The 26484-nt window shown below is 39.1% G+C and overlaps 4 protein-coding genes and 1 non-coding gene across 5 annotated transcripts; 3 read left to right on the top strand and 2 right to left on the bottom strand.

Annotated features, from left to right (window-relative positions):
• Positions 1-968: 968 nt before the first annotated feature.
• LOC112170994 lies at positions 969-6711 on the bottom strand. Its single transcript, XM_024308244.1, has 5 exons — positions 6543-6711; positions 6064-6458; positions 5343-5820; positions 4658-5064; positions 969-1259 (listed from the first exon to the last, which is right to left on the bottom strand). The coding sequence occupies exons 1-5, from the start codon at positions 6709-6711 to the stop codon at positions 969-971; spliced, it is 1740 nt and encodes a 579-aa protein (XP_024164012.1).
• A 1731-nt stretch (positions 6712-8442) lies between these two features.
• Positions 8443-12983, top strand: LOC112169936 (cyclase-associated protein 1). Its single transcript, XM_024307044.2, has 10 exons — positions 8443-8816; positions 9412-9580; positions 9673-9737; positions 9911-10226; positions 10301-10448; positions 10544-10653; positions 10823-10878; positions 10957-11013; positions 11306-11449; positions 12481-12983. Exons 1-10 carry the CDS (start codon positions 8544-8546, stop codon positions 12568-12570), a joined length of 1428 nt encoding a protein of 475 aa, XP_024162812.1. The 5' UTR covers positions 8443-8543; the 3' UTR covers positions 12571-12983.
• Positions 12984-13248: 265 nt separating this feature from the next.
• On the bottom strand, positions 13249-13828 carry LOC112169937 (mitochondrial import inner membrane translocase subunit TIM14-2). The gene has a single exon (XM_024307045.2). The coding sequence runs from the start codon at positions 13774-13776 to the stop codon at positions 13438-13440; it is 339 nt and encodes a 112-aa protein (XP_024162813.1). The 5' UTR covers positions 13777-13828; the 3' UTR covers positions 13249-13437.
• A 2711-nt stretch (positions 13829-16539) lies between these two features.
• On the top strand, positions 16540-20827 carry LOC112169935 (glucan endo-1,3-beta-D-glucosidase). The gene is made up of 5 exons (XM_024307043.2): positions 16540-16917; positions 17074-17738; positions 18675-18998; positions 19693-19999; positions 20556-20827. Exons 1-5 carry the CDS (start codon positions 16851-16853, stop codon positions 20729-20731), a joined length of 1539 nt encoding a protein of 512 aa, XP_024162811.1. The 5' UTR covers positions 16540-16850; the 3' UTR covers positions 20732-20827.
• A 463-nt stretch (positions 20828-21290) lies between these two features.
• Positions 21291-21362, top strand: TRNAE-UUC. Its single transcript has one exon. It is a non-coding gene; the product is annotated as a tRNA-Glu (tRNA).
• The last annotated feature ends 5122 nt before the right edge of the window (positions 21363-26484 follow it).

Raw genomic sequence — 26484 nt, 5'->3', positions numbered from 1 at the left:
TTTGTTGTACTTTTTGTTGCACTTGCTGAATACTTTGATAGCTACCATTGTTCATATTATCCTCAACAACATTCTGATTGGACTCCGTAGAAGACGTTTTGGCCTTAAAAGAACTACCACCAAAGTTGTCATCATGAGTTCCCATGTGCAAAGGACCTTCTTTTTCATAATCTCCATGGTCTGAACTTGAACAAACAAGAGCCTCTGCATGCTTTTCTGACCTATTCTTCACATCAACAGTATCACCATAAGATCCAGATCCTCTAGCATTTTGAGAATTGTTATGTAGCTGATGTGAACCATTATAGCCTTGCACTCCATTGCCAATGTCATTATAAGACCTCTGTATACCTTCACTTTGTGCAATGAAACCAGTAGATTGAGGGAAACAACCATAAACATTTTGTTGTGTAGTACTAGTGCATGATGCAAATGGTTGTGAAAAGCCATGCTGCTGCAAGAAACTTGAGGGTTGAGGAAAACAACCATTGTGAACTTGTGATATTCGACCACAGGTCGCAAGACTAGGAGTGATTGCACTAGGTGATGAAGTATTTTTTATGTATAGAGACTGAGATGCAGTGTTATGATTGGGAACAAAACCTCCACTCGAGTCATGATTGCTATTGTGCATTGAGTAACCACTGTGTTGCTGAGTAAAATCAGTATTGGGTTGAGTGTATAGCCCCGTAACGAAACTGTCAGTAGTACTATTTTGACAATGGTTCAAGTGCTGCTGTGAATGACCAAAGTGTGGTTGCAGGACATCAGCAGATTGAGAGGGACTAGAGAATTACTGTACAAAGTCTCCTTGGGACTCATTGTTAAGCACGGTATTTGCAGCATATATAAAATCCATTTTAGGAATAGATGCAATGGCATAAGGAGCATTCATGTACCGTTAATTAGGCATAGATTGTGCCGTATATTCAATAGAATGGGCAACACTGCTTGGAGGCATCACTGAATTATCGACTTTGGTCATATTTGGCATCTGTAACAAGAGTTGGTGCAGGAGTAGACCCTCTGACATTATCACCTTGTGCTACGATTTCAGTATTGGAAGGTAAGGAAATAGACTTGTCAACCTCTTCAACTTCAGCTTCAGCAATGAGCAAAAGAGACCTTAACTCTTGCATTGAAATGGGGTTATGCTTAGCCCTGATTATAGTTTTCATGGTAGTATAGTCTGATGGCAATCCAAGAAGAACAGAGACAATTATGTCTTCATTTGTCATATGAATTCCTACATTAGCCAACTGATCACAAGCAATCTTCACCCGATCTAAGTATTTGTCAATAGAATCTGAACCTTTTGGAGATTGTAGAAATTGGTCTTTAGTTTCTCTTTGTTAAACCATGAAGTAGAAGCAAACCTCTCCTTAAGCAAACACCAAAGTTCTCTAGAAGTGTTACTGCCAACAACAAAGGAGAGAACACTACTGGATAGAGTAGCAGCAAGCAAAGTCATAACAGCATAATCATTTTGTTTCCAAGTAAGGTACTTTGCTGTCATTTCAGATGAGACACCTCCTGCTTCTGTGATCATGTATTGTGAAGGAAAAGGAAATGATCCATTGACAAATTTCATTAGGCCACAACCTCTTAACATTGTGTCTAACATAAATTTCCATGTGACATAGTTCGAGTTTTCTAAACGGACTGGAATCAGATTGCAGAAATTGGACAACAGACAATTGCTTAAGTCATTCATGATGGTAGGCAACCTAAAAGATAATATCTTGACTGAGGATGACCAGAAATCAACACTCAACAATCACCACTAGTGAGCTCCAATGACAATTAGAAGCCCCAAACCAAGTTCTAACAAAACCAAGCTCTAACAATGTCCAGATGAGTCAAACCAAATTCTAACAAGTTCCAGGTTCTGCAGAGTGTAGCATAACCATTCTATATACTAGCAATGCATTTCAATGAGGAAACTGTAGTATGACCAACTTGTAATAATTGTCGAACTATATAGACCTTATAACTAGTAACCAATCTTCACAGCTAGAAGCAAATAATTCCAGCAAAAAAAAAAATCAACTATATGGAACATTTCAAATGAGACAAGAGTTTTAAGCTTCCGCTATCACAAAGTAGTATTTCTACAATCTTCAATTTCTAGTAATTCACTGTGAGATGTGCAATTCTAGTACTAATCTTCGATGAACAGAAATTAGGGTTTCAACAAACTTCAATCTCAAGCAAATCTCAATTTCCAACTGAATCTTGTACTAAAGATAGTAGCAGGCAACTTCAATCATATAATCAAGGCTTCGAAAACAGAAATCAGTATCTAATCTCAGGTTTTCAGAACAATCACAATTCCAGATCTAGAAAAATGAACTTATCTTCAAGCTTGAATTCTTCCAGAAAATCAATACCAGAATGATAGAGATGAACTACAGCTTTATAATCTTCAAGCAGCAAAGTAAACGCAGCAAGATTTTGATCCTGATCGAACCTGGCTCTTGATGCCATGAAAGAATTGCTTACAGAAAATCAGAGAGAGCAAAAATTTGATAGGAGCACAAAGTGTGACGTTTTTAATGTGTATTTTTCCTCATTTGGCTAAGTTATTCTCTTAAAATTAATAATTATAATATAGTTTGTGTTTTTAGCTACTTCATGGTCGGAAATGGTGAAAATAGGTAAAAAAGAGCAGAAATGAGCATAAATTAAGGACAAGTCATTTTAGAAACTTTCCTCTTTCATTTTAGGAAATATTTCCTATTTTGTTTTAGGAAACTTTCTTCATTTGAACTTTTCTATTTCTGATTTTCCTATTTTAATGAGAGTCCATCCCATTAGAAACTCTTGAGTGATTAAATCAAGAAAAATTGAAGGATTAATCAGGAAGAATTCGAGGAGATAAAATGGATTGTTTTTAATCAATATTTATTCCTAATTATCTTATTTCTTATTGATTATAAACTCTAATTAAATTTTGATTTTTCTTGATTGTAGGAGTTTATTGTGTGTACAATTCTTGGAAGAAATTAGTGCAAATCAAAGGAGAAGAATAAGGGATGTATCTAGTCGCTATTCAAGGCATATACAATGAACCATTAAGGGGAAAAGAAATCAGAAAATTCATGACTTTGTCAAGAGGAAATCAAGCAAATTTGGAGGAGAAATCACCTCAAGATGATTGGCCATGATTGCATCACAAGAGATGAGAATTCCACTATAAATAGCAGCCATTCTATACTCCAAAATCATCACTTCCTAACCAAGATTACTTCCTAGCTTATCAGTTCTTAGCTAAAAATTATTCCATAGCTCTGCCCAATTCACTTCTCAAACCTCCATCACCTACAAGATCGTGACCACCATCCTTCCATCAATCCAAGAAGTTCTTAGGCGCTAAGTCAAGGACGATCCACCACCATAGCGGAGACGAGTTCATCACCTTGTTGCCAAGCCGCTAAGGAAAGCTTCAAAGTGTAACTATGACTCTACTTCCAATCTTTGTTTCGGTTTTGTTTGTTTGGATTTGTGAGTTGTGTAATTGGAGACATGAGATTTTCAGAATATTTTTATTAATATTTTTGAGATTTTCAGTTTATTATTAAGTTAATTTTGAGAATTCTTTGATGATGCATATTATAATCTTGTGCCCTTTTATGTGTTTAGGTAATTTTCAGAGTTAGGTTAATAAGTTTGCATGCTAGAATCACGCTGAGTATTCATGTGTGTTTGCTTAATTTGCCAAGAGTAATTATTATTTGTTAAGACGTTGAGTTAAACAAGTAGTAATTAGTTCTAAAGAGTGGTAAAAATCATGCTTTAATGATTAAACGATTCTGGAAATTACGTGTTAATTGCTCTGAGTAATGGTTAATTTGCACGTGTGAGTTGATTCAAAGAACGGATCATATAAATGGATTGGACCGTGACAGCTTTTCATTTGGGCTCTTATCTAGCATTTAAGATGGGCACGTTTTTGTAGCATGTTGAAAAGGATTTTCTATTTTTACACTTAATAATTTTGCAGTGGTAGTGGTTTAGGTTACGGAAGTCGATCATTGTAGATAATTTTATTTGTTTTGTTTTTATTTTAAGTAGATTAGAACCAAATCTCAAAACCCCCCATTTTATTCTTTTATTTGTTAATTGACCTTTTAGTGTAGGTGTACCCTACAATCCCCGGACTAAACGATCCTGCTTATCCTATACTGACAATTACATTTTGCAGGGTTAAATTGTGAGGCTATTTTAGCCGCATCAAAAGAGCGAGAGAAATGAGATATTTTTCATTAACAAACTTTTGGAATAGTCAATCTAGTCTGTTACAAGAGCTAAAGACAACTTATATACATTTCCAGAATCATTGAGTGTGTGCCACGTGTAATACAGTTGTAGAGCACTAGAAGCTAAACATGTAGATTAAGCTAAACTAACTATTAATCCTAATTAACCTAACCGATGCAAACTGAAGCAAAAAGGAACTAAATTTTCCTCTTCAGTTAACAAGAGAGAGAGCTTAGGCACACCTATTCAGCCAAGAAAGAACATCCCCATATGCTATCTGAGGATTATAGCATACCTGTTGAATGATAGCATTTGCTTGCACTACTAATTTTGTGAACGGGCACTCCCGACAAAGATGGAGTGTCGTTTCATTATGAGCGGCGCATAACACACACACCAGAGAATCCAACAATACTCTCCTCGTAGCCAAGCTGCCTAAAGATGGCAGAATGTCAAGGCACACTCTCCACATATGTATCTTTGCTTTGTTCGGTATAGCCACCTTCCAAAACTTCTTCCAGAATGCACTTCCAACCGGCAAAGGCATGGGACAAAAACTTGATGAATGAGTAAAAGCATAGCGATAAGCAGTCTTTACCGAGAACTTCTTATCCCGTGATAGCTTCCATACCAAACGGTCCACCACATTCCTAGTACTAAAGGGAATAGCCATAATCGCCGCTGCTTCCTCATCCGAAAATAACCTGTTAATCAATGGAGCATTCCACACCCCCGTAGCCACCAATAAATTATCCACCTTATTGACCTCTACAATAGCCAAAGCCGAAGGTACCGGTTTACCACCTGGTAAAGACGATACCCAACAATCCGTAAAGATATTAATTGCAACCCTATTACCCACTTGCCAAACACAGTTTTCTTGAATCAGATCTCTTGCGGAAAATGTACTCCTTCATGAGTACGAGGGAGTAGCATGCGGTAAAGCCTCCCAAAAAGAGCCATCAGGATAGTATTTCGCTTTGTACAACCGAGCAATCAAAGACATTGGGTCATTTAAAATACGCCAAGCTTGCTTGGCCAACATAGCCGAATTAAAATTGGACAGGCTCCGGAACCCTAACCCTCCTTCGGGTTGCACAAAACATTCCAATTTTTCCAATGAATCTTCCTTTTATCCAATGTGCTACCCCACCAAAATCTTGCACACATTTGTTCCAAATCCTCGCAGAAACTCTTAGTCAACTGGAAGACACTCATAGCATACGTAGGAAGTGCATGTGCTACTACACGTATCAAAATGTCTTTCCCTGCACCACTCAACAGCTTTCCTTGCCAAGCAGACAACTTCTTACCCAATCTTTCCTTTATATAATGAAAAGTTGAAGTTTTCTTGCGCCCCACATAAGTGGGTAACCCGAGATACTTCTCATGTGAGGCCACAACCTCCACACCCAAAGTACCCGAGATCTCCTCCTTCACCTCCTCAGATACATTCTTGCTAAACACCACCGAGCTTTTGGCAAAATTAACCAACTGCCCCGAAGCTCGCCTATAAGTCTCCAGTACTTCCAATAGCTCTTGCCACGCCCCAAGAGAAGCCTGTGCATAGAGCATGCTGTCATCCGCAAATAACAAATGATTCACCGAGGGGGCGTTAGGACACACCTCAATCCCAGGTAACAAACCAGAAGCTTGTTTCTTTTGCAACAAGGCCGAAAAACCTTCCGCTCCAAGAAGAAAGAGGTAGGGAGATAAGGGATCACCTTGTCACAAACCCCTAGTAGGCAAAACAAGACCCCGTGGCCCACCCCTCACCAAGAAAGAATACCATACTATACGTACACACTGCATCACCACTTCAATCCAACTCCTTGCAAAGCCAAAATGAATCATAACTTGTTCTAGAAAAACCCATTCCATTCTATCATAAGCCTTTCTTAGATCAAGTTTCAGAGCCATGTAGCCATCTTGACTATCCCTCTTATTATGTACAAAATGAGCCATCTCATTGGCCACCAAAATATTATCTGTAATCAACCGCCCTGGAACAAAAGCACTCTGGAAGGGAGAGATCACCGATGGTAAGACTACCTTCAATCTATTAGCAATCACCTTCGAGCAGATCTTGTAAATGACATTACAGAGGGCAATGGGTCTCAAGTCCGACATATTCTCAGGATTATCTACCTTCGGAATGAGACAAATATGCGTGAAATTAATTTGCTTGAGAATCAGCCCTGTATGGAGAAAATTTTGAACTGCTGCAACCACATCCTGTTCAATAAGCTCCTAATAGTGTTGGAAAAAAAATGGAGGCATACCATCTGGTCCTGAGGACTTAGGTGGGTACATCTGGAAAAGAGCAAGCTTGATCTCCTCCCTAGTATACAGGGCACTGAGCTCCTCATTCATCTGGGACGTGACCGATGGAACAATCGCCTCCAGGGTACGATCAAGGGCCTCAACATCAATCTCTGACGCCGAGAACATCTTGGTAATATAACTAGTTATAACTTCCTCCAAACCAGCATCATCCTCCCTCCAATTACCTGCCTCATCATACAGCCTTGGAAGCAGATTTTTATGTTTCCTATTGTCTGTTTTTGGTGGAAGAATCTGGTATTCCGATCCCCCTCCTTAAGCCAAGTTACTTTCGCCCTCTACTTCCAGAACAACTCCTCCTGAAATAGCAAGTTCTGGAGATCATCCGACAAGGCTTTCTTCTCCTGCTGGACCACGTCAGAGATAGGAACCTCAAGTAATTCCTCCAACCGAGATCTAATCCACAACATCTGCATTTGTCTACCCTGAAAAACCTCCCTCTGCCATTTATCTAGTGTGATCCGGGTAAGCATGATTTTCTTAGTAACATAAAACATCGGCGCCCCAGCAACATCTGTTCCCCAAGCGTCCTTAACCATACTATCACAGTCCGGATGTTGCAACCAAAAAGCCTTGAATTTAAATCGATTAGGCTTGGATCTTACAGGAAGTCTAATTGTACTAGCCCTCAACAGTAGAAGAACATGATCCGAATCAGATGGAGGTAAATGGAAGAGTTTAGAATGGCCAAAAACATCAAACCAGGATGGGGTACACACGGCCCTATCCAATCTCAACAATGTCTCCGAATTCCACCACGTTGCCATTGCACACGGCCCTAAGTCGAGCAAATCACAATATCCCAATGCTTCTCGAAATCCACTCATCTGACGTTCTGCTCTAAGAGGACCAGCTATCTTCTCACCATTGTTTAAAATTTCGTTGAAATCCCCGATCACAACCCAAGGGAGAGAATCGAGATCAGAAAGATCCTTTAACAGCTGCCAAGATCGATCCCTCTCTCTTGTTCTAGCATAATCGTAAAAACCAGTAACCCTCCACAATGGTGCCCCAGAGTCACCAACAACAATCGCATCAACATGATGCGTAGATTTAGTACCTATCTGCAAGCGCACATCATCAGTCCATAACAACACCAAACCTCCAGACTGACCCTCACTAAACACTGCTTCAGCATGAGCGAAACCTAAAGCCCTACGCAGCCTGTCGAAATCTCCAGTGCAGCTGATTTTCGTTTCGCACAAAAAAACAATCCGCGGCCTGTTTTGTGAACACATATCCTTCAACGCTCTTGTTTTAGCATCATTACAGATCCCTCTACAATTTCAACTGAGCATATCCACGTCCATGGATCTGCAAATTTGCTTTCTAAAACCTAGAAAGTAACCCTAGCAGAGCGGCTAGGTCAAGATATTAATTCCTCTGAAGATTGTCTTTCTTTATATAGTTGTTCAAACTTCAAACATCTAATAACCAAAAGTCTTACTTTGATAAATGATCACTTTTGAGTTTTGACATTAGTGATCGTTATTAATCTCCTCCTTAATTGTGTCTTAGGTAACCAAATAATGGACAGACCAAAAAGTAGGGAGTAATCAACTACGATTCTATGAACGCTTAGGTCGCACGCTAAATATTGACGGACCCCACCTCACACTATCCCCTCCAGTATTAAGCTCGGTGTTCAACAACGCACGAACAGCCACGTTTACCTCCGTGTCCGCCACGTGTCTCCCAAAACTAAAATCCCAAAATCCGCGCGCGAAGTCTAATCCCAGGGCCCCGCCAAATCAAATTCACCTTTCGGCGTCACCAAAAAAAAAAAAAAATTAAAGGAAAAAAAAAGAAAAAGAAAAAGGAATAATAGCCGAAACGAACACACTCTACTAATTAACGGCCACACCACGCGACACAGATCTAATCTAAAACACAGAGTCACAGGCACAGACGCAGAGAGTGAGCCACAGAGAATTTGAGCGATGGAGGAGAAGCTGATACAGAGGCTTGAATCGGCGGTGACGCGCCTGGAGGCGCTGTCGATGTCCGGGGGCTCTGCCGCGGCGGCGGCGAGTGGGGACGACGCGCCGCTGGATCCGTCGGTTTTGGCGTTCGAGGATCTGATTGGGCAGTACGTGGGAAGGGTTTCTGCCGCGGCGGAGAAGATTGGGGGACAGGTGTTGGATATCACCAAGATTGTGGCGGAGGCTTTTGCTGCCCAGAAGGACCTGATTATCAAGGTCAAGCAACACAAGGTCAGTGCCACCCTATTCTTTGGGCTTTTCGCTTTGAGTTTTCATTTCCCTGTTCTTTTGTTTGGTTTGGATTGGGTGCTGGTTTTTGTTTGATTTTGGATTTACGTGTGGATTGGAGGAGAGGTTTGATTTTAGGTTAAGAGATGGTGAAATTTGAGATTGAGGTGCAGTTTTAGTGTGCAATGTTAATTGGGTTCGAAATGTGAATGATTATGTATGGGACCGGGAAACCAATGTGCTATCTTTTCCTATGTGTTTGGATCTGATGGGCGGTTCTCCATTTTTGTTGGCGAATAGTTGATGCATTATTTATACAGTTATAAAGAAATGCAAGTTTTTTGTGTTGAAAGACGAAACTTAGAGTAGCAAATTAGCGATGAAATGGTAAATGTAAAAAAGAAACAACTTTTCGAGTTTGAAGTTTGGTGTTGCTATCTTGGTGGAATTGAATGATTCATGCTGCAATTATCGACTAAGAATATTGAAGATGGGATTTCTATTTTGATGGTAGAACGAGTTATAGGTTATATCTGGTATATGAGGTAGAATTGGGTTGCCCAAGTTTAACACCGTTTTTTTGTTTCTCTTTGTGCAGAAACCTGACAATGCAGGGTTGGCTGAATTTCTGAAGCCACTCAACGAGGTCATTACAAAGGCAAATAAATTGACAGAAGGAAGGCGATCTGATTTTTTCAATCACTTGAAGAGTGCTGCTGACAGTCTCTCAGCTTTAGCATGGATTGCCTATACAGGGAAAGAATGTGGTAATGGAAATGAACCATAACTATACTTGGTTAGGAATGTGAGAACTCGTTCATTTTTCCAGACCCTTATATTTTTTCTCCCTTTAAACAAGGTATGAGCATGCCTATTGCACATGTCGAAGAAAGTTGGCAGATGGCTGAATTTTACAACAACAAGGTACTCTTCATATCTTCCAGAATCTCATAAATTGCATGAATACACATGCGCATGTCCCAGAATCACATTGTCTAATTGCACAAGCTGTCATCACCAACTTGTTGATCACTGATGCTTACATGAGCAAAATTTCCAGTAAGAAGGTGCTGACTCTGTGGCATGAAAATATACAGATTCTTGTCGAGTATAAGACCAAAGACCCAAATCATGTAGAGTGGGCCAAAGCTATGAAGGAACTATATATGCCTGGTTTGAGAGAATATGTTAAGAGTTTCTATCCGTTGGGTCCAGTCTGGAGTCCAACCGGCACAGCTGTTACTGCTGCTCCATCAAAACCAAAAGCTCCGGCACCAGGTGCACCTGCTCCTCCACCTCCTCCATCGGCTTCACTCTTCAGTTCTGAAACTTCTAAGGCTTCGTCATCACGCCCGAAAGAAGGGATGGCAGCTGTTTTCCAAGAGATCAATTCTGGCAAGCCTGTGACTACAGGTATTTTTTTGTTTCTGTTGATTCAATATTTTCGCTACATTGGAGAGATGTGATTTGGTTTTCTTGTTCCCTAGGTCTGAGAAAGGTCACAGATGATATGAAGACAAAGAATCGTGCTGACAGAACTGGGGTTGTTGGTACCCAGGAGAAAGAAAGTCGTACTAGTGCACCTGCTGTTTCTAAAGTAGGACCTCCGAAGTTTGAGCTTCAAATGGGTCGGAAGTGAGTGTTCATATTCATCGTACTATGGTTCAAATTCTTATAAGGAATTAATGCCAGTAAGTGATTCATATTTGCCATTGTTATGCCTTCGGCAGGTGGGCTGTTGAGAATCAGATTGGAAAGAAGGATTTGGTGATTAGTGAATGTGATCCAAAACAGTCAGTATATATTTTTGGATGCAAAGACTCTGTTTTGCAAATTCAAGGTAATTTATCTATATGCCAAACTTTATTCCCAATTGTATAAATATCTTGAAATGTCGATTGTCTTTCCAAACAACCCCCATACATATTCATATGGTATGTTCTACATAAATGCTAGGCTACTTGTATGAAATGCCATGTGCAACTTATTGTTATTTGCTGAATATGCAGGGAAAGTGAACAACATTACAATTGACAAATGCACTAAGATGGGAGTTGTATTTCAGGTTAGTACAACATCATTAATGGAAGCAATGCATATGCATGTATCCAGTCTCATTTTCTGTGTTCTCTTTTGATGACAGGATGTTGTGGCTGCTTTTGAGATCGTCAATTGCAACCGTGTTGAGGTGCAATGTCAGGTATCTATTTTTCTCTTAAAATCTTGATAATTGTATCACAGGATACTGAGTTTCTCCATAGTTTGTGATACTCATGCCATGGAATGGCTGCGTAGATGTAAGGAGTAACCTCAACAATATATGGAGTGTACAAAATCACCATACCATCTTTGTTATATGAAATTTGACTTGAAGACATCAAATGGAACTTTTGCAATGTTACCATCCGACATTGCACTACTCAGTTCTTATATAGTGATCCATATATTCGGTTTGTGAGTAGTTATATTAACTCATTTTATGGCTATTCCAGGGCTCTGCCCCAACAGTTTCAATTGACAACACAGCTGGCTGCCAATTTTATTTAAGCAAGGATGCTCTATCTGCATCTATAACAACGGCTAAATCAAGTGAAGTGAATATAATGGTACCTGGTGCTGAACCTGATGGCGATTGGGTATGTTTATTTGTTCTTTTATTAAGTTTGTGTTTAGCTTTTGCGAATTTTTTTTCCTTGATGCAGTATATGTAGAGATGTTTCAAATTTGATTTTGATTAAAATATTGGTCAAAGCATATTTTATTACCAATAACATTAGGCTTTTTATGTTGTATGTTACCTACATTGCATTTGCATTAGTAACTTTATACCTAAAAATCTCACAGTATGATGCAACAGTTAGATCTTTTGTCCAAATCATCAGCAGTAACGTGTTTAATCTGCACCTATGGAGTGGTAACATTGTTTCATGATTGAAATTGAGCTTGTGTGCGGTGGTTGTTGCCTTAAAATGTTTTAATTCTCACCACATCAAGTTCTTCATTATTTCAAAGCGGATCCCCAGTATTGGATCTTTTTGTCCACTTGTCCTGAAGATTAGGTGGCAAGGTGGGATTAGGGTTATGTTGGGGTCAGTTGTTCCAAAACTGATGTTAGTAAGAATAGGATCAAGGGGAAAAAATATTTACCATATAGGTTAGGTAAGACGTAACATGATTAATGACAGGAATGACGTACCACTTTAGTTAGGTTAGATATTTTCTTACAATGCCTATATGAGATGTATGGGGAGTGGACATTCCTGTATTTTCAAGAGACTGGAGAAGCAGCATATCCGCCAATGCCCAACTTAGATAGTTTCTGCAGACAAGTCTGGATTCACTAATATGCTTGTACATAATACCATAAGCAGTAGGAATGTACTGTGAGGTATTAGGAATGCTCCAGTGCAGGTGATAAATAATTTTTATTTCACTGAATCGAAATCGCTTTTAACTTCTGGTGTGCGATGTAATGGATTTTTTTTTTTTTTTGTAGTATGGATTACCTAGAAAAGTTGAAAAATATGAATGAGGTGCATCACTTAGTTTCCTTTCTACCTGCATCAAATGGGAAATGCACCTTTCTAATACAATCTGACTAAATGATAATATATTAGTTTGTTTGCTCGAGTTGACTTGGGAGGGCTTACCATTATGTATCTTGCAGGGTGAGCACGCATTGCCAGAACAGTTTATTCATGTGTATAAGGATGGTCGCTTTGAAACAACTCCAGTCTCTCACTCAGCAGGAGGGTAATTTGGAATCTTTTGATTGCCATCTAACCATCTCCATAATCTCTTTGTTTTGTTTGACTACTTGCATGGTTGAGTGGCTTTTTCTCTTCTGTCCTTTATTCAATTGCTTTCGGTATATAAAGGGGATGCATCTTTTTCTTGTTGGATTGCTCTTATCAATCTCACCGGTTTTCTGTTGTATCAAACCGTGGGATTCTTCTGCATGTTTCATCAAACATGGGATTCTTTTGGATGGTTTTCTCGGAAAGTTTGTTTTTAGAGGAGTGATGTAGCAAGCTTTTTGCAACTGCGAGTGAGCTGGAATCAGCACTTGAGCTCTTGTAACACATATACTTTTATATTTGATTGATTATATATTTCATATTTGTAGTCATCTTCTACAGATCTTGATAAGTGAATGGTATATTGCTTTTATGCTGATTTTTTTTTCTTTGGTTAAAATGAAGGCGTTTAGACTTGTTTTGACTGCAAAAGATGTGTAGGTTTGTTGATGAAGAGAAAAATTGTTGACCGCTTAATCCTGTTTGAAGCTTAACTTTCATTTGTAGCTGGTTGATCACTACCATGGGGCTCGGTTACACTACTTTATTACTGATTTTTTTTTTTTTAATTGACTAAAGAACTGGGAACCTTTAAATATCAATACAAATTAATTTATTCCTGCTAAGCAAGTTCATGAAATTAAGAGTACAAGGCTTCTGCCAATACGTGGTCCAGCTATAGGATCCTCATAATATGAATTTGTTTCCACAGAAACTCCCCACTGATCACCATAAATCGTCAATGGGAAACAGAGATGATACTCGTAAAACTCAAATGTTGAGAACTAAGCCTGAATCCCTTGGAGCGTTAGCACTAGCCAGTACCATCAAAATTCAGAGCTGCAGCCCCTGGTTTTTCCATGTAAAGTATCTCTGGCTTCGTTAATTTTAGATGCTAGGAAATGGCTACCTCCTGCATCTGGATGGTTAGCGACCATCACCCTCCTATGGGCTTCCCTGACCTTGGTTATGGGAACACTCTCCCTGACTCCAAGTATTAGAGCTGCTTCCCTCCGGGTCATAGTAGGTTGAAAACCACCTTCATAAAATTTACGGAGTCTAGCTGTAGGCGGTCTTGCTTTGAATGCTTGCCAAGCCTTAATGCTGTATCTACCAGCATAAGCAGCAGCAGCAACAGCCGCTCCTCCTATCGATGCAGTTACCATTTTTATTCTACTTTGGAGGTCGAAGAAATAGTTTGGTTGGCGACGCAAGGGTTTTATGGTGTTTCCGACTATTATCTGATGCCAATTATTTTTGTTAGATACATGAGTTTAATAAGGATTTTGAGAGAGCCTACAGAAAAGATTTTTATTTTTGGGCTAAATACAGATTACTACATTATAGTTTGGATCCAAAATCAATTCAGTCCCTGAACTTCTAATTTCATCAAAAACACCCCTGCACTTTCAATTTTGGTCTAATAGGTCCAATTTGTTAGTTTTCCGACAATTGAGTTATTTAACTTGTTAATGTGACTCATAGATGGCTTATGTTTTATGATGTGGTGTCTGCAGGCCACCTCTAGTCAATTTAAGAATGAGTCCTACTATTAAAAATAAATAGTTTTTCAACAAATAATCCAACTATAACTTGAACCCATAACAAAATATTAACGAATTGGACCTATTAGATCAAAATTGAAAGTGCATGGGTGTTTTTAATGAAATTAGAAGTTCATTGACTGAATTAATTTTAGACCTAAACTATAGAGTAGTAACCAGTATTTAGCCCTTTATTTTTTATTTCTTCTATTAGGATGACATGCAACTAGAAGTACAAACCCTGTTGATCTTGATTAAAAGCCAAAGACATCCTAAGAGCTAGTGTTCTCTAGAGCACAAAAGAGATCAAGGGAAGCAACTCAAGGAAGATGATCCGTCACAAAATTTACTCTTCTAAATACATAAGAAAAGAAAACCGGAGCAAGTTTCTCAGCAAAAGAAGGATGCCATTCTTCTTCGGCTCCCACGTGGTCACTTCTAGAAATCCCATTTGTTCAAGTACCACACAACAGTAAGTAAACCCTCATCCGCAGAGAATTGTAGTCCAACTGCCTAACTTCAAAGTCCTTCCCCACTTGATCCACTCATTTTCCCACATCTATTTGTATTTAAAGATAGAAGAATTTGCTGAGAAGGTTCCTCACTTGTACTTTTTACACCAGACAAGTCTTCAGAGAAGTTTACCGATAGACTTGACTTCCTAGTCTTCCTCACTCTTATTTTTTACGTCGTTCAGACAAGTTTTCCGAGAAGTTTACTCATAGACTTCCGGTAAAAAATAATGAAAAGGAATAACTGAACAGTCCTAGTTTCCACACGCAGTAGGTGTGGATTCTCAGATTCACACTACGAAAATCAATACCACGTGGGGACCCCACCCCCCTCCCAACGTGATTGATTTCCCACCATCCTTTTCAACTGGTACAATATTTTACCTTTATAATGTGGAAAATCACAACTTGACAATCGAGGTCCTTGTTTATAGTAACATGATGTCATGTAACTTCCTTCACCGAAAGCCCCTTTGCACAAGTATAGGAAAGCTCTTTACAGGTGGGAAAAGTTTATAAAAAGCTTATGGTTATGTGCAATCTATGTAATTAGCACTTTGAGACCTATAGCCAATATTCATTGCATCAAATGAATTCAATTCCATGTAGCTATAGATTAACATCATGTTAGGTCTTATTGCTTGTTTACATTAATTGCTCTACCATGATCGCCAACAGAATCAGAGAACTTGACAATTGTAGGAGTGGTTCTGCTAATGACGTTGGAATTAGTGGTTTAGATTGGAGTCTTTGGAGTCCCACATTAAAGAAAATGAAAGTCATCGTTTGGTTATTGCACCTGGATAACTAGAGTAAATAGAATATCGATATTATTGTACTCATATGTATGAAACAAGTTAGTCGAAGTCAATATCAACTCTTATAATGTAATAAGTATTAACGAACTAATAATAATAATAATAAACTTTAATCATGTATTAGGTCACCTTATGAAATCCAGATAAATTCTTTTTTTTTTTGAGGTAGGGCTAAAACGGCTGCCCTTAATCCAGATAAATTCTTACATAAGGCAAACATACCCCGTGGCTGTAGAGCTGCCCAATCAAAATCCATAAAAATGTTAAGTGTGTTCTGAAATTATCCTTACTTTACTAAAGTGAATACCCAAAACAACTCTCTGCATGTGCACTGAATGGTCAGCCCTACTAGACACGTGGTACGTTTGTCTTATGTAAGAATCTCTCATGAAACAAGTTAGTCTTCCACACAACAACACTAATTAATATCAACTCTCAGGCCTTGTTTGGTTGCCGGAAAGGAAAATGATTTCTTGATCTTTCCCATGAGCGTGGAAAAGTAAATTTCCCACTAGTTTCCTTACTAATGTTTGAAAACATCGGGAAGGTAATTGCAAAATATATTTTACTTTCTTTTCCGATGTTTGGTTTGTGCATGAATAGAAAAGTAGGTAACATCAATTTTCCAATAATATCATTAATATCAAAACATAAACAATTTAAGAATCAAGATTCAAAAGTTTTTTGGATAATTTAGTAATAACAACTATTAAAATAATATTTAGAGTAGGTAGTTAATGTACAATTAATACAAGAAAAGTATGAAGGAAAATGAATCTCATGGAGTATGCGAGGATCCATTTCCTTCTTATTTTTCCTTTTTATAGGAAAGTTGTTCATTTCCTTAAATGTGCCAAACACCGAAAATGATCGACTATCATTTACCAACCTTTTCTTTCTGCAAACCAAATTACTCAATATTAACGAACCAAAAATAATAATAATAATGAACTATAATCATGTTCTAGGTCACCCTAACCCCTGGAAGACGCAAGAAGCGCCTATAAATACTAAAATATACATCACAATTCCGACACTCTATGATACGGGTCAGTTCCCAACTCCACCATTTTCATCACAGAATAGTCACACGCCAAGTTTTCTCAAACGGACACCAAGGGTCCCACGCCACGATCCCCTCCCAGTCATCACCACCAGAGAGAGAGAAAGAGAGAGAGTTCTGTCCAGCTAAGCCAGTAAGATCGGTAGTTGAAACACTTGCTCTCGCATCAGTCATCACTTGGATTTCTTTACCGTTAAACCTTATCGACCCGTCTCTTCCTTCTGTCCGTCCTTTTTAAATATTCTCTCTGAATCATCATCTTCCACGCTCTGCAGAATCAGAACACAGCTAGCTCTCAATACCATGGCATCCCTCACCTCACAACTCCCAATCCTCATCTTCCTCTTTGTCACCGCTTTCACCTCCGCAGGTCAGTTCCAACTTTCCCACAAACACTTAAAAAAAACAGAAACCACAATAAAACTGCTTGGTCACTCCGCTTTTAGTTACTCACTTTTATTCTCTCCTCGTGAAAACCGCAAAAAGCACCGACTCTTTTTTTATTTTATTTTTTTCTCTGTTGCAGAGTCCCAGTCGTTCATCGGCGTCAACTACGGCCAGGTTGCCGACAACCTCCCGGCGCCGGCGGCCACCGCCAAGCTCCTCCAGTCCACCGCCATCAAGCAAGTCCGCCTCTACGGATCCGACCCCGACGTCATCAAGGCCCTCGCCAACACCGGTATCGGCATCGTCATCGGAATCGCCAACGGCGCCATCCCCTCCCTCGCCGCCGATCCCAACGCCGCCGCCCAGTGGGTCAACTCGAACGTCGTCCCGTTCTACCCGGCCAGCAATATCACCCTCATCAACGTCGGCAATGAGGTCCTCTTCTCCAACGACCAGGGCCTCATCTCGCAGCTCCTCCCCGCCATGCGAAATGTCCAGTCTGCCCTCGCCGCCGCTTCGCTCGGCGGGAAGGTCCGCGTCTCCTCCGTCCACGCCATGACGTTGCTGTCGCAGTCCGACCCGCCCTCCTCGGGTCGGTTCAACCCGGCGTTGGTTGACGTCCTCAAGGGGCTGCTGGCGTTCCAGAGGGACAATGCCTCGCCCTTCGCCATCAACCCGTACCCGTTTTTCGCCTACCAGAGCGACCCGAGACCCGACACGCTCGCGTTTTGCCTCTTCCAGCCCAACGCGGGACGAGTCGACCCGGGCTCCGGGATCAAGTACATGAACATGTTCGATGCTCAGGTCAGTAATAATGAAAACTGAATTTAATTGGGAGGGCCTTTTCGTAATTTTACCCTTTTCCACGATGACCGACTTGTGAGTCAACGGTCAACGGACAAGTGTAGGACGTTTTCTGTTTTTTCTCATCAAATCTTTTTGTCATAAACTAAACTAAGCTACGAGTCCACAAAAATGACGACTTCTACATGACTTTTTTTTTTTTTTTTTTTTATACATTCATATCGAAACATCCTATATGTGTTCAATTTTTTTTTTTTGGTCAATGAAAGTTTTAATAGAGGTAAAAACATGTAATTCATACGATAGAGTTTTGATTTCAGACGTTACACTAGTTTGTCCTTGCTTCTTCAATGATATGATGGGAGCTTTTGAAGAGACTCATGAGTCATGAGTCATGAGTCATGATGTGACCTTATACCTTATGCATGGTGGCAGTGTACTGATGCATGGTGGCAGTGTAACAGGGTGGCCGTTACAATAATTTTACACTAGTCTATTGATGCATGATTTATATAGTCATTTGATTTGGTAGATTAAATGAATTTGGTGAAGAAAAAAATAAGTATAGACAAAAAAGACAATTATATAATGTAGCGAAGAACCTTTTTTCTTTTCATCGGCTCCAAAATTCAATTTGGGACCACATTTAATGCCCCTACTATTGGAGAAAATGTTAGTGAAACTATAGTAGTGTTGTGTTTGGTTATTATTTTGCCAAATAATGCTTGCCAACTATATGACTATGAAATAAAGATTCGATCTTTGTGACTGAGAATAGTTGATGGGATATGGCCTCCAATTTTTTTTTTTTTGTCCCCAATGTTTTAGTGTATATCATTAGTATTTTATTTTTATTTTTATTGATAGTGTATCGTTAGTATGATACTAGAGTTCTTTGATTGATAATAAGTTACGTGACCAATTTTCATTCTGCAGGTTGATGCTGTGAAGTCTGCCCTGAATGCAATTGGATTCAATGACATTGATATTTTGGTGGCCGAGACAGGATGGCCATACCGCGGAGATAGCAATGAAGTTGGACCTAGTGTTGAGAATGCAAAGGCATACAATGGCAATTTGATTCAGCATCTTAGATCCATGGTTGGGACTCCATTGATTCCTGGAAAACCTGTGGAGACATACATATTTGCACTCTATGATGAGGATCTGAAACCTGGTCCAACCTCTGAGCGATCGTTCGGGCTGTTCAAGCTTGATTTATCTCCCACTTATGATGCTGGTCTCTCAAAGAGTAGCCAGGTAAACACAATAACCTCATTACCCTTTATAGGACTTATCTGGTTCACATGGAAAGCTAACCTTTTTTCTCTTCAAGATGATGATATTGACTGTCCTTTAATTAACATTCTCATGTCTATGGAGTGGTGAAAGTTGTTTAGTGAATAACAATTTTCCATTTTTATGAAAAGAATTAGAAAACCAAAATTTGAACTTGAAGGGACTATTAATTATGAGGTCGATAGCCTGAAATTCTTGATCTCAAACCACATGTCGGTTGATTGTTACTATGGCAAAACCTTGACATATCTGAAACGTATTGGTTTTTTAAGTTTCAGAAAATTAATCAGTTTTTAAACTAAGTTTCTAGAAAATGAATCTGTGTTTAAATGGGAGATGTTATCAGAATGTTCTTATGCACTCCTTACTGTTTATTTCTTAGCTCAACTGTCAATGCCACTCTTAAGTGAAACACAGTTTACTGTGTATGGAGAGGCAAATTACATTTTAGTAAGCGCAATTCTGACCGTCAAGTAAGATATTGAAAAGGTAGAACAATAGTTTAGAGTGGGAGAATGATGGGAGTCAAATTGTCAATAAAACCTATCTTTCTGTAGCCTCATGTTTTTTTTTTTTTTTTTTGACAAATAGGGATATCCTTTATTCCTGATCATCTGCAGTGCCAATTTTAACCCTTGGTTCTCTCTATTCTCAGACTCCCTCAACACCATCAGGGACTCCTTCACCGAAGCCTACTCCTTCACCTAAGCCTACTACTTCATCAAAGTGGTGCGTGCCCAAAACTGGTGGCGTTTCTGATGCTCAGTTGCAGGCAAATCTCGACTATGCTTGTGGCCATGGAATTGATTGCAGCGCAATCCAACCCGGAGGTGCCTGTTTTGACCCAAACACAGTAGCATCCCATGCTGCCTACGCCATGAATCTTTACTACCAGACTGTTGGCACAGATCCAATGAATTGTGATTTCTCACAAACAGCAACACTGACCTCCACAAACCCCAGTAAGTTTCCCTCAAAAGAACATATCCATACCATAAATCTGAAAAGTAATGCTACAGAAACCACCTATATATATGAATCAAATCATGCGGTTGGTCATAAAGTACATGTCAATTGTTACATTGTGTGATCAACTAATGCGGAGTAAAGATGCGGATTTTTCAGCATTTCTCATATCTGAATAAGTCATTAACCATGAGGGAACACGATTGTTTTCGAGGACTAATAAGTGATAAAGTGAATGATTAGAAATCTAAAAGAGAATGAGCTTCATTGCTGCAATATATATACTTTTTTTTTTGTTGCAGCAATTTTCCTATATGAATCATCATTACCAATTTACCATGATTTGGAACAGCCTTTATAAAAGTGGTGATTTTGCTTTCAAAGACTAATAATTGATAAAGGTCAATTATTAGAAATCATAAAGAGTATGAGCTTTATTACTGCCCTACTAAGCTTCAAGACAAACATGTAAATCAAAGTAGGAAAATCTCACAAATCAGCTTGATTTTGATTGTGAAGCTCTTTTAACTGATTGTTCACTTTGAATTGTAGGTTACAATTCTTGTGTTTACCCTGGTGGAGGAAGTACTAGCAAACTACCTTTCGAAGCAGGGAAGGTTGATACGATGTCAATTAATGGATCTTCTAAGGTTGGAAATCTGTTAAGTATAAGGAATAAGGTCCTGGTGTACCTTTTTTTGTTTTTAATTTATAGCTTATCCCTCTGATTGTAAAGAATGCTGGTTCTATTTGATATATTATAAATGAGAATTTAAAATAGAAGTGTAGGAGGCCATAATGAATCCGCTCAAAACTTGTTAATATCTGTTATTATAGTTGTCCACATGTTTGACTCAATCGTAGAACAGTTATTGGTAATGAAATCAATGCATGTATTAATTCTTTTTCCAAGAATTTCAACATGTTGCCGGCACGTACAAGTTTTGCCCTCATACTATTCAAAACTGATGAATGATGATAACGAGTTCATGAAATAACCACACACTTTGTCTGTGTCTGGAATCATGATTCAAGAGAGTGGAGAGGGACCGCGATATTGTGTTATTGTTCAAATGATTGCAACCTAATATGGTCGACCGATCGTCCAAGGTTCATTTATCACCCTCTGCTTTTGAGTTATGAGGCAATTGATTGATTGCCAAGAAAAAACAAGGGGGTGTGGGGAAGGGAAACAAAAGAAAAGCACAATACTAATTGATAACAGGAACCCAAATACTGTCCCAAAGTAGAATGATATTACATACTCTGACAACATTCCAACAAGGATCCATTGTCGTCCAGCGGTTAGGATATCTGGCTTTCACCCAGGAGACCCGGGTTCGATTCCCGGCAATGGAACTTTTTGCGTCTATTTTGAATGCGAGTACGTGCCTCTGATTCCGAGGTCTTGTGTATCTGAAAGGTCTGACGTTTGGTTGCCTTCTCGATTTTTATCTTATATATCATTATTAATTGGTTTGAATGAGAATTGAAATTTGTGGTTACTTTCTTATTGTTTCTTTGCCTGTGAGATTTATTATTATTATTTTTTTTTGAGAGATTTGGATCCTTTTATTTCCACTCCATCGCATCTGCAAGTTGATATGACATTTTAGTCATAGTGAAACATATACGGTTAAGAGTGACTATTGGACGACTCAGGCTCATGCTTAGGGCCATATTGGTTCTTCTAGTTCTTTAGTGATGGTATTGGGGATGGTTGTGTTTTGGCAACGGCTTCCAAACGACTTATTGAAAACATCTCTCCTACGGCTATAGAGTTGAATGCTGCCTTTAGACATCTTCGGTTGGCAAGAAATGTTAATGATTGTTGTGAATCAAAACTTGAACAGAACGAACTCAAAACAAATTGGGAGAATGACTTACTTTATTGATCAACAACTTTGGCTACTAAATAGCCTTACAAGAACTAACTGAAAGTAAATGTGCAGCCCATGTTTTACACTAACAAATAACGTGGTAAAGTGCAAAGGAATGAGTCAAAGCAAGAAACAAACACCCTAGTTAATATGGATTATTCAAACAGAAAGTAAAAACCTAAACTGCAAGGAATCCCAACACTTGACACCCTCCCTTAAACTAACTGCTAACAGCAATTAGATTACATCTGGAACTTCACAAACACCTAGCAACTCTCTTAGCTTCAGAAACATGTCAAGCTTGAGAGGCTTAGTCATCACATTTGCAATATGTTCTTGTGTGCCACAATGAACCAACTCCACAACTCCCTCCTTTGTAAGATCACGCAGAAAATGAAAACGTACATCTATGTGTTTGTTGCGTCCATGCATCACTGGATTCTTCGACAATTCAATTGTTGAACTATTATCACAAAATAGTGCACTCACCTTGTGAATGACTGTGCTTCTCCAAGATTCTTCTCATCCAAACAGCTTGACATGCACAGGATGCTGCGGTGTGAGATCCTGAATTTTAAAGTTGCTTGAATCTTATGTTGAGGTTGGAAGTGAAGTAGAGGTCGCCACAAGTTCGTAGCATTTTCCAGTGAATTTTTCAAGTTCCCGAGCGATTTTTAAGGAATTTCTAAAGTTTGGATGCAAAGTGATTTATTTGATGATGTGGCGCCTTCCCATTGGTCAAAGGGTTTACTTAGTGACCAAGGAGTAGCAGCCATACGTGCCACTTACAATTACAACAGTCATGGGATACTTGTCACTCCATTAGACAAAGTTTTGTGTTTAGTTGACAAGTGGTGCAAGCACCTTGGTGGGAACTGTACTTGTTGACACATGTCACCTTTTGATTTTCCATCTTTCCCTATATATAGGACTCAGTCCACTTATTCTTCTGTACCCATTCTTTTAGGAGAGACCTTCTCTCTCTACTCTCTTTCTAGTTTTTCTCTTTACTTTTCTCTCTGTAAAACTTCGACAGATCATAACTTTTTATCTGTAACTCTTATTCAGGATCTGCGAAAAGCTATGTATTTGTCTTGATGTCCTATTTCTTATCCATAGAGGTTGGAGTTAGATATATCCAACGGTTATTTCTAGAAGGCTCGATTTACGATCAGTGTTCTAGGAGACGATTTGCATTGTCGAGGTGAGTGAGTTGTGTAATATATTTTAAATATTCTTATTTTCTATAAAAATGGTGGAAAAGCATGATTTTAGCTATTTGTGAAATATCTCTTATTTTCAAGTGAAACATGTCAATTTGCGAAATATGCAAAGTTTATATATATTATGTACTGGGGATATTGTTTGACAAGTCATGGAACATGAGAACTTCTTGATTGATTATGCCGAGGCAAAGATGTGTCACATGGTGGTATAGGGCTAGAGAAAGCCATTAGGGTTTCTGTGGGGTACACTAAATTGAAGGATAATTAATAAGAAAGGATGATGCGATGTGATGAATTGATGTGTATACGATATACTACTTTCTAGCGTGTGAAAAATGACATGGCTTTACTGCCATATTACATGATCTACTCATTGGGCGCGTGATTTTACTCACCCACCCATCTTTGGTACTTTTTGCAGAGAAGTACTTAGGTTTTGACGAGCCAAAGTGGGTTGGACAATCCTATAATGAAAAGCCTAGAAGGAAGAGTTTATTTACATTGCTCTTTGTAACACTCATACCTCAGATTCGGGGTCAGGTGCTTAAAATCCACTGACACTGGGTCCGAGGAGTGACATGCGGCTACAAAATCATCTTCAGTTGTGGAAAGTATAACAATAGGTTGCTTTCTAGAGGACCAAGACACAGCTTTTGAACTCAACATGAACACATACCCTGATGTGCTTTTCCTATCCTCCGAATCACCAGCATGGTCATTATCAGTATAAGCAACCAGTTTTTCATTCCCTCCCTCCTTGTAGTAGAAGATCTCAAGATTTGCTGTGCTTCTCAAGTATCTCAACGCCCTCTTTGCAGCCTCTAAGTGAAGCTCAGTTGGCTGCCCCATGTATCTACTAATCAGACTACTCACAAACATCAAGTCGGGTCGAGTTGCTGTTAGATACATTAGACTTCCTACCACTTGCTTGAAAAACTTTGCATCCACCTTTACCCCATTTTCATCCTTGAAGACTTTAAAACCTGGAACAATCAGATTATGAACATAATTGCTCCCCTCCATCCCAAATATTTTCAATACTTCTAAAGCATATTTCTTCTGACTAATGTAAATACCATCAGTCCTTTGCAACACTTCAACTCTAAGAAAATACCTTATCTTCCCCAAATCAATCATATCGAACTCACACATCATAGAGCTTTTGAACTCATGGAACATTGATTCATCATTCCCAGTAAAAATGAGGTTATCAACATACAAGCTAACAATTAAAATTTTACCTCATTTGCTTGTTTTGACGAACAAAGTATGCTCACTGTGGCACCTCTCAAAGCCTTCATTCATGAAGTGTGCTTCTATAAGACTAAACCAAGCTCGTAGAGCTTGTTTGAGTCCATATAAAGCTTTTTTCAACTTGTATACTTTGTGTGGATTGTCTTTCTACTCATAACCCCTCTGTTGCTCAACAAACAACTCTTGACTTAGCTCTCCATGGAGAAAGGCTGATTTCACATCTAGTTGGTAAATTGTCCAACTCTTTTGAGCTGGAAGTGCAATAATCATTCGAACTATGTCCATTCTTGCCACATGTGCAAATACCTCTATGTAATCAACTTCATGTTGTTGCGCATATCCTTTTTCCACAATACGTGCCTTGTACCTGTCTACCTCTCCATGCTCATTAAGCTTCATTTTGTAAACCCATTTGACACCAATCTTCTTTGCTCCTGCTGGTAAGTCAGTTAGCACCCAAGTATCATTCCTTTCTATGGCTTTTATCTCAAAATCCATGGCTGCTTTCCACTTCGCACTTTTCACAGGTTCTTCAAAATAAAAAGGATCATTAGACACAAACATTGCTAGATTAGCTTCATCATCTTCTTTAGAAAGACCCTCACCAACTTCATAATCTCCCATCCAAACTAGTGGCCTTCTACTTCTTCCTTCATTACAGCTGGGTGATCTCTCTTCATTCACCGGATTTGGATAGCCATCCTCAACCTCTTCTGTACTATTACGATCTTCACTCTCGGCCTAACCTTCATCATTCACAGCAGCATCTTCCTCGTTATCTCCCCATTCCAAGATAGCTATCACCTGTTCTTCATAGCTCTTATCCCAATCTCAAGATTTGTTCTCCTAAAAAATTACGTCCCTGCTAACTACAATCTTCCTGGCTATTAGATCATAGAGCCTATAAGCTTTGGACTCTTCACTAACTCCCAACAACACACAAGTAAAGATCTTGTCTTCCAACTTGGTTCCCTTGACATCAGGTATACGAACATGTGAAATATAACCAAACACTCAAAAATGTTCAACCAAAGGCTTTACTCCTCCACTCCAAGCTTCCTCCGGAGCCATGTTCTTCATTGCTAGAGTAGGGCTTCGGTTTAGAATATGCACTGTCTAGTTAACAGCTTCTGGCCAGAATGTGTTTGGAATCTTCTTCTCTGAAAGCATACTTCGAACCATGTTCATAATGGTCCGATTATTCCTTTATGTAACTTCGTTCTGTTGAGGAGTGTAAGCTGCAGTCAACTGCCTCTTGATGCCATTTTCTTTACAAAAATCATTGAAATCTTGTGAAGTGAACTCACCCATAATCAGTGTGCAGACACTTAATATAAGAACATGTTTCGCTCACAACACATCTTTTATAATATTTGAAGGTGATTAAAGCTTCAGATTTTTAAACCAAGAAGTAAATCCATGCCTTTCGAATAAAATCATCATTGAAGCTAATTAGATACCTCTTCTTGCCGTTTGAGATAGGTGTGATAGCTAGGGCCACATATGTCAGCATGAATGAGTTGAAGCTTTTGAGATACTCTCCAAGTACTTTTCTTTGGGATTGGATCTCTGTGCTGTTTTCCAACCATACAGTCAGTGCACACAGTTGTTGAGGCTTCGAGTTATGGTAGTCCACACATCATCTTCTTGTATTGAAGAGTCCTTAAGATTTTGTGACTCAAATGTCCATGTACTGCAGTGCCAGAGATGTGATAGGTCTTGTGTAGTTGTGTGAAAGCAAGCGGGCTTCTTTGGTTGTGACGTAGCCAACAAGATAAACATTCTATTGGCAGACATCTCGGTATGAATGATCAAGCCCTTCTCAGGATGATAGATTCTACATTTGCCATGTTGAATAAGAATTGCCAAACCTTTCTCCTGCAACTGCCCAATGCTAAGTAAATTGTTCTTCAAGTCAGACACATAAAACACTTCAGTGACTATATGATTGAATCGATTCACTTTCAGCGTTACATTACCCTTCCCTATCACTGACATCCTCGAGTTATTGCCCAGCTTCACCATCTGTCTGAAACTTTCATTGAAGTCCAAAAACCAAACATCTTCTCTTTTAGCTTTATTCATCTCAACATATGACATCAACAACATCTCTTCTTCTTC

This window comes from Rosa chinensis, chromosome 6, assembly GCF_002994745.2.
Source record: "Rosa chinensis cultivar Old Blush chromosome 6, RchiOBHm-V2, whole genome shotgun sequence".
In the NCBI taxonomy this organism is placed as follows: domain Eukaryota; kingdom Viridiplantae; phylum Streptophyta; class Magnoliopsida; order Rosales; family Rosaceae; genus Rosa; species Rosa chinensis.
The sequence above is the reverse complement of the archived record's forward strand: the minus strand, read 5'-3'. Positions and strand labels throughout refer to the sequence as shown.